Below are 8937 nucleotides of genomic sequence, written 5' to 3' on the forward strand. Positions count from 1 at the left end.
TATCACAGAACTGTCTCTGCCTCCCGCCCAGAGTTCCTGAACCTCAATTATTGGATGCCCATTCCAGAAACACCCTCCTCCTTCAGCCTTTCTCTAGGCCCCTGGCAGGCAGCATCTTTGCCTAGAGAACCATCTGCCCTAGGTGGGGGGGGGGGCATAAAAATGACCCTGTGGGGTTTGATTCAACTCACAGCTAGTACCAGGGCACCACTAAGGGCAGACATTGCTACACTAGCAATTGTGGCCTTGGTGCTGAATGACACTAATAAGACAGTGCTGGTGTTTCCACAGGGTCCGAAGAAAGTAGGCCCTTTGGACAGTCCAGCCTGAGTCCGTAAGCAGCCCCTCACTGTCCTCACAGCAAGCCACTGTTCTTATGAACACAGTAGTTGGCGGCTGTTGACACACATTCACTCTCACACCCATAGACCCACAAATATTCACATAGACTCATCTTCATTCATAGACCACACATTCTTTCACATACTCAAATTCATACACACATTCACATATATTCATAGACACACTCAGACTCACATCCATTCCTAAGGGGAAGTCTGACTGTGACCTTCGCCTGCAGTCACAAATATCCCATCGGCACAGTTGTGGCCCAGACTTCACCCTTCCTCAGGTGCTGCACTGCTGGGATGCCTTGTGGAATTGGGAGGTGACCCCTCTGCAGAAGTGGCAGGACAGAAGCCTGCCAGTGACCATCCCAAACCACCCTGTACTCTTAGTCCCCATGCAGGGGGACTGCCTCCCACAAAATCTCAGCACCCCCAAGAATCCAGCACGAGTTTGTTGGACATTTAAGATCTCCCTTAGCTCCAGAGGCCAATGTCCATCTCCACTTCATATGTCCTCCCCGGCCCAGGCAGAAGCAACAGTTCCCTCTCTGTGATTTTGTGGGTGCAGAGACTGTTATGGAAGTGACCTCCCCATCTTCTGTGCTTTTAGGAGAAGAACTTGGACTGGTTTCCTCGGATGAGAGCCATGTCCCTGGTGAGCGGCGAGGGAGACAGTGAGCAGAACGAGATTCGGAGCCTACAGGAGAAGCTTGAGTGTACCATGAGCCTCGTGAAACAGCTGTCCGGGCAGCTGGCAGAGCTGAAGGAGCAGGTCAGTGCCCTGTGGAGCTGGCTGGGTGGCACAGTGGGGTCCAGAGAGACTTTCAGGGCAAGACTGAGGACACAACCTGAGTTCCAAGGTGGAAGGCCACGCTACATCCCTATCAGAACCCTACCTGGCTGCAGCCTCCTCTGCCGAGCAGAGGTTTCCTGGCTCTCCAAGTGCTGTTGGCTCCAAGAGCCCATTTCTATCTTTGAAGCAATTACTAAGCCCTGCCAAAGCAGCTCCTCATTAGTTCCCACTAGCACTGTGCTGTAACTGCCCCTTCCCGTGAGCTATTGTCAGTGTGAGGAAGCTCCAAGCAGCAACCCCTGTGTGAGGATCAGTCCACCCACCCTCCCTATGTAGGGGTCAGTGCCCCCGTGTGCAGGTCAGCCCCCCAGTGTGCAATCCAGCTGCAAGAATAGGCCACGCTGCCTGCTTGCTGGCTTTCTGTGCTCCTTAGTGCCTTCCCTATCCTGACAAATCCAGCTTCTGCCATAGTCAAGGGCTCCATCGATGGCAGGTGTGGGGAGCTCTTTGCTCCCATGGGGCAGGCAGCAGGAAAACAGCTCAGCCCTCTCCTCTCTGTTGGCCCCCAGATGACAGAACAAAGGAAGAATAAGCAGCGGCTGGGCTTTCTGGGATCCAACCCACACCATGTGAACCATCACGTGCCACCGCCACACTGAGCCCGGAGCAGTGACCGCCCGCCCGCCCCGAATGCAGAGCGGAGCCCGAGTGAACAGTGCCTATTGTTGAAAACTTCAAAACAACTGAGCGCCAAGGCGTCGGGTGCCTGAGCTCGGAGGGAACAATTTCCAACTGTTTTTCCCCGGCCCAGAAGCCCCAGTTTGAAATGCAGCAACTGAGAAGCACATGTCCAGCCTTTCCAAGAATGCAGGAAGGCCCCAGCTGGAAAGGGCTGGAAGGACCAGCAGGAAGGGGTGGGGTGGGGGCGGGGGCAGGTAGGGTATCAGGCGGAACAGTGGACCTCAACACTGATTCGGGCAATTACATTTCCATGCTAGCTGGAATTTCTTTCTTTGAATCATGGCACTCTAGGTCTTACATGGCACCGGAGGGGCTTGCTCCTGGTGGCTGAGATTTAGGAAAGAAAATTAGAAAGTGAGAGATGCAAAGGAAAATACTTTGGGACTTCCAAATAAATGGTTGCTGTCCCAGGACAGTTTTCTTGTTGGTGGCAAGCGATAGAGTGGATTTACAGCTACATAAAGGATCACTTTGGAGTGCAGGGAGACTAAGGAGAATGCCTGGAGGAGGGACTTGCCTCCACATTCCCAGAAGCTCTGGCCACGCAGAGTCCCATGTAATTTGTCAAAAACAGGTTCCAAGTGCTGTTCAGATTAAGGTTTTCAATGACGTCAACAAGACCAAGCAGACAGCAAGCCTTGGGATAGAATGTTCTAAGGACACATGCATGTATGCGAATAAAATATACTGAAAATTATAACGGACAATGCAGAAAGGTGACACTGGTGTGAGAAACCAGGGAGGGAAAGGTGCCTTTTATAAACATGCATAGAAACTCTTTGATTTATGTTTGCGTGGCTGAAAGAACTGGGTGGTTTTTATCCTGTTTCTAGAGTTGGGGGCAGGGATAAAGAAGAAATTGATGCCTCAACAAAATGCAATATTTCAACTGCTTATTTTACATCAGTGAAAATTGTAGGGAGACTCTCTTCTCCAAATGGTCCTCTTGTTATGCGACCAAAGCTCATGGAAAGAAAAGAGCATCTACACTATCCCGTGATTTGATTGTTCTTCCACAGTAGACAGGGTGTTGCAAGCAAGTGGATCATGAGATAGCAGGAGATGTCACATGTCAGGAGAAGAGGTACTGTCATGTCACCCCTGTGACCTCTGCCCTTTGCATTTTGACCTCTACCCTCAGGAGCAAAGAAATACCTCCTGGGTCTTCAAATCTCTAGTCATGACCATTACTGGTTAAAGCACAGATAGGATTTTAAAACCTTTGCTGTAACCAATTTTAAAGCTTCTGGATAGTTCTTACAGAGTTTAAACTATTGGCTCCTAAATTAGCAAGCCAAGGTTTAGGTGTAAAGTAAAGTGCCTAATCCCATCCTCCACATACTTGGATCAAAATGCTAAAGCCCAGAGCACAACTGTTTCTGGGAGTCTGCTGGGGAACCCCATTTCATTTCCACAGATTAAAAATTCTTCACTCTGCCAGGGTTCTATTTTTCCTGAGAAATAATGGTCAAAAAACCATGACCCCAAAATGTTGAGAAATTGGGATATGTCACAGCATGGAGCACTGAACTAATAGGCATTCAAGAGATGTACAGAAAATTTCACTGGCATTTAATCAGCCAGTTTCCTTATTAAAATTTCGGATCACTATTTGATATTAAGAATTTGACCATCATCAAGCAGACCAAGGGCAAATATTTCTTTAAATACAAGACCATGAAGGCCATTGTCAGTATTAGAAGGAAAGCACAACTTTGAATATATTCACTGGAGAAAGGTTGGAGGAATAGGACAAAATAAGGTACTCGTAGGTGTCCATCCCCAGCATCACACAGGGTTCCTGAGCCCAGAGTCAGAAGTTCCCCCATGTGTGTGGCCCAAAAACTACCAATGTAGAAAGAGAGAAAATGAATGTATAGAGCCTAACATGGAGAGGTGGGCCATCCCCAATGAGCCTGGGTAATAGCTCCATTCAGAGAACAAACCATGGCCAAAACACTCAGGAATCGCCTCCCTCTGCCATGTGCAGTTCCAAATTCACAACAAAGCTCCTTCCAAGAAGTAATTCCCAGATATGGGTAAAGGGACTCCAGTTTAATCATGATGGAAACGTTTCCAGCCCAGTATTTCTCTCTACTTTCTAGATACTTAAGGAGTATAAAGAAAAAGAAAAATAAGCAAGCGAAAACTGGACACTTTGCAGGCTGTCTAGTTCCTGATGGAGACATAATAGGAAACTTGGCATTTGATATAAATTTATACTATGTACGTCTTAATGCAACTGGAATATTTGATCAAGGTGTCAGTTAACACCCTCATATTTAAATAGTGATGTTACAGTGAATACAATCATTGGTGTTTTTGATGTGAAGGGAAATTTTTTTCCTATTTAGTTATTAAAATCCATATTGGTTTAAAAATATCAGTTTCTGCTGAATATAATTTTTCTCCTACCAGATACATCCTGAGGCTCAAGAGTTAAATGCAAGTATTTTTACAAAATTAAAATATCACTTTAGATGAAAAACATTTGTATCCCATAATACTAAAATACTAATAAATGAAATGTATTGTGTTTAAATTTTATCTTTTTTTAACCTCTCTAAAACTGTTAGTTTAGAAAAGATTTCAATTCCTTGCACATGAAAATTTTTCTGTAGGTGATAAGGATGTGATTTTGAAGGAACTGGCACTACCATCAGGAAGGTCATTGGCCCTTCAAAAAAACTCACTAAATTTTATTACTATAATCTCAGCTGTCTCTGCTGGTCCTTGAGTTCTGCCATTTGATTACAGATGAACAGGCCACCGCCAGACTGGAAGGGTAAACAGATCTGGGAGTCAGCAAGGAAAGGTAAAAATCTCTCTAAGCTGGAAAGCAGTGAGCACTGTCTGGGTAAACAAAAGGGCCTGCACTCAAGTTTAATGCACAAAGATCTAATTATCTAAGAGTGATCTGAGCGATCCTAGATAGAGGGAGAGTGGAAGCATGTCTAGAACCAGGCCATGTGTGATGGATCAGGACAACTTGGCCAATGCTGACCCACAGACCCACTACAGCCCAGGAGACAGGTGAAAATGGGAGAGATTGTAGGGACAGACAGGAGAGAGAGAGCCAACCAAACCGCCCCATGGGAAGGAGCAGGCTCTCTCTCTCTCTCTCTCTCAAAGCAAGGCTTCAGTGAGAGGTGTGGGGAGGAGAAGGAGCCTCTGGAAGTCAATGCGAAGTCAATGCCCTGGCCCAGATTTGGGAAATCATTCACTCATTCACTGACTGATAAAAACTGTTGACGAAATTGTCCCTTGTAGAAACAAACCAAACAGAAGAGCAAAAACACTCATGAAACTAGAGAAACCTCAACACAAATCTCAACCAAAATGTTCAAGAATGAATAATTTATTAAACAACATGGCCAGTGCTTCTCAGATCACCAGGAGATATTTGCCCCTGCTTATGATGTTTGGATTTCACAGGGTGAGGACAGAGGAGGAAAGTTGATTATTGATAAAATTGAAATTGTGTAACTTGCTGCTTTCAATGGAGAAACTAGTTTTGTTGAGGAAGAGTACTACTTCTGGAGAGAACAAAAGAGAAATTTCCCTTCCAGATAGAAGAAAATTCAGGTCCTAAAGTAATGTTCTCCTGTGGCCCCCAAGAGGGAACAAGTGAAAATTATGTAACAAAGGACCACCGCATGAGACTAGGATTCAGCTAGCAGGATAGGGGGTCGGGGGAACTTGGTGAAATAGTTGCAAAATAGCCCTATGTTAGTCCACAGAGTTGGGATTACATCCTGCCCCGGTACTTTTCTTGATATCCTATCACTATCCCACTTACCTATCCAGGAAATCATTCTTGCTATTTAATTTAATTAATTTATTTATTTATTTGGTTTTTGGGCCACACCTGGTGATGCTCAGGGGTTACTACTGGCTAGGTGCTCAGGAATCACTCCTGGTTTGGGGGACCAAATGGGACGCCGGGGGATCGAACCACAGTCCGTCCTAGTCTAGCATGCACAAGGCAGACACCTTTACGCCCTGCGCCACTGCTCCAGCCCCTCTTGCTATTTCATAAAACAAGACTGAGAGTCCAAACATTAAGTGAGCAGCCCACACTGATGATTCAGCCTCTCTGGGAGCTGGTCAGGTGCCTCAGCTGACCAACGAATGCTTCCTGATACATGCCATGGTTCCTGGTACCCTGCATGGCTCAGCAGACCCTGGCCATCCTCAGGATCTCTCAGTCCTTAATACCAATGCCTTTGTCCCTTGAAGTTGATGCCAGTCATGGGACACCTGAGATCAGGAGCCATCAATGCCACAGGCAAACCTGGGCTAGCATCTTTGCCTCTGTGGGCATTTCTCAGAGAGTGAGGAGGGCATAGTTCATTGTAGGCATGAGGCAAAGAGTTACTTTGGTTCAGAAATCAGAGGAAAGGTTGGAGGGAGAACCTCGTCACTGTGTTTCTGCTCCAGGGTAGAGGGCACTTGTGGATGTGCTGGACTGTCCGAGAGTCACCCGCGTGGGCTATCAACCGCGGGGTTTTGAGGAAGTCTTTGAGCCCAACCGCAGCCAGCAATCTAGGGGAGCAGGGCCTCCCCAGTGGTGCCCCTTTGGGACAGAGTAGCACAGGCTCATCACTCAGAGGGGGCCCAAGCTAACAAAGAAACGCAAGCCAAACTCTATGCAGGTGAAACATTCAGAGGAACAGAGATTCATTGTTGAAATCGATAAAGCTCAATTTAACAGAAAATTCTGTGTTTTATGAATTCAGTGCGACCTTTCCCCTAGATTAGCCTGTTTCTTTGAGTTCTGATTTCTTGGGGGGTAAAGTCAGCTCCAGGCTGAGTTTCTTCCCCCAAGAGCCAGTTTCCTCCACAGTCTGCTGCAGGGCATCCTTTCAAAGCTCCCCTCCCCTAGAAGCTGTTTGCAGGAGAAAAGCTTTTGAAGCCGCTCCCTGTTCTAACAACTGAGCTTTGAGTTTTGTTTTCATCATTGTCTCCACTTTGGACAATCGCATCTCCCTTCTGTCCACCCCCAGCTGTACCTTCTCTTTCAATGTGGATCAAATGCTGCTTTGTGACCCTGCTTTTCTCAGTTGGACTGTCAAAAGTTCTTGCCACAATACCTTAAAATGTGACCTGGCTTTCTACACAATTTTAATGTATGGCTATCAGCTGGGGTTTTATCAAGGAAGCAAAATCATGGTGGGGACATGGAGTGAGCGATCTATTTTAGGAATCTGAGTATGCCGTTGTGGCAGAGAGCTGTGAAGAACACCATGGAAGGCTAGTCGGTTGTGTCTGTCTCGATGGGTCTGAGGTCACTAAGTCAGTGAGCTGGCCATCAGAAAGAAAAGCTAGAAAGGAAAGAGGTTAAGCAGACAGGAACCCATCCTGCTAACTAAAATTCGCTACTCATCTGTATAGCCCATGTGACCTCAAAAGAGCAGTTGATGTCTTTTTCCACACACCATGGAAATGGATGGCTGTGGCTGATGGTTGCCTACACCTCTGCCATGAGTGAGGGAAAAAAAAGGCACTGGCTGAGGGCCCTCCTACCACCTACTTCCACCCAATAGAATGGCAGATGGTTTACTTCCGCCATTCCCATCCCATGAAAATACCACTCCCAAGTCATTTGTAGATTAGAAAGGTAAAAAGCAAGTCTTTCCGTTACTAATGGAAACAGCCCTGATACATGTTGTGGGAAAGGTGGGAGTTGTCTTAAATAACAGCAGAGGGGTCCAGTCACTCATGATGGACATGATAGATCACCTGTACACGTATGGAACAGTAAGATTGTATTAGTGTTGGATTATTTTCTTCATGAAAGGAAATACCTCCTGTGGTTCATAGGAGTTTATGATCCTAAAAAAGAAGAGGATTCTGGGACACGTAGTTATGCTGAGCTATGCTGACAAAACCACTCTGAAGAATTGGGCATTTGTATAGCCACAGCCATGTTCCCTCACATTCTTCTCAGAAGACACACTGGCCAGTGCCTTGTAGCTGAGCAGAGACTTGGCTCATTCTAACCAATGTACTGTGAGTGCAATCAATGTACAGCTGAGGTGGCCCAAAGTCTATAGGACTTCCAAGTCTTACCTCTCACTTGAATCAGAAAAGTACAAGAACAAGTACAAGAAATCCTATAGCCTCCTCTTTGAAACAAAACAAAACAAAACAAAAAACTGCCCTGGAGAACTTTGACACTAGCGAGATACAACAGACGTGGCATTAATGAGAAATTACCCCCACCCAATTTTTCAGTTGTTATTAAATATTGGGGTGTGATCATGTATTACTACATGATCCAGCAAGTCTTACTAATTTATCAGACATCCTTAGGACATGCCAAAAAAACTGACCCAAAGAGACAAATCTTGGGATTTATTAATCTGAGAAAAATACAAACGAAAGAGAAATCTAGGTGGGCAAAATAGTCATCAAAGCAATATGATTAAAAAATTGATCTCAGTCCAATCTTTAGTAATTTGAGTCATTTATAAAATGTGACTCGGGTTCAGAGTGATAGAACAGTGGATAAGGAGTTTGCCTTGCACACAGTTGACTGGGATTCTATCTCTATCCCAGATATCCCATATGGTCCTCTGAGTCTGCCAGTAGTGATTCCTGAGAAACCCAGGAATAAGTGGTTAATAACTGCCAAGAGTAACCCCTGAGCACTGCTGGGTGTGTCCCCAAAATTAAAAAAAAATAAAGTGACTGGGCCATAAGGTGAAATGTTATGAAATCTGAGGAATTTGTAAAGGAAGTTAACATTTTAATACAGACATATGCACTACTAACGATATAAGAGGTTTATACAGAACATACCACGGAATTCGTTGTACTTTGCTTTTAAGCTCATACAATTTCCCCCCTTTAAAGAGACTATATTTTATTCTCTGTTGCTTTTAATTTAAGAATTATTTAATTTTTTTTTTTGGTGTGGGGGGGCAAACCCTGTCATGCTCAGGGATCACCATGGCAGTTCTCAGGGGACCAATATGGTACCAGAGCTATGTGTAAGGCCAGTACCTTAATTAGTGTCATTTTTCCATCCTAAAAGAATTTTTTTTTTTTTGG

The 8937-nt window shown here is 45.3% G+C and overlaps 1 protein-coding gene across 1 annotated transcript in view; it reads left to right on the top strand.

The window, feature by feature from the left end:
- The window catches only part of ITPR2 (inositol 1,4,5-trisphosphate receptor type 2), a 458186-nt gene extending 456135 nt beyond the window's left edge, over window positions 1-2051 (top strand). Inside the window, 2 exon segments of the mRNA XM_049783873.1 lie at window positions 958-1119; window positions 1710-2051. Coding sequence (XP_049639830.1) covers window positions 958-1119; window positions 1710-1799 — 252 coding nt within the window. The 3' untranslated portion in view covers window positions 1800-2051.
- The last annotated feature ends 6886 nt before the right edge of the window (window positions 2052-8937 follow it).

This window comes from Suncus etruscus, chromosome 11 (genome assembly GCF_024139225.1).
Source record: "Suncus etruscus isolate mSunEtr1 chromosome 11, mSunEtr1.pri.cur, whole genome shotgun sequence".
Taxonomy (NCBI): Eukaryota; Metazoa; Chordata; class Mammalia; order Eulipotyphla; family Soricidae; genus Suncus; species Suncus etruscus.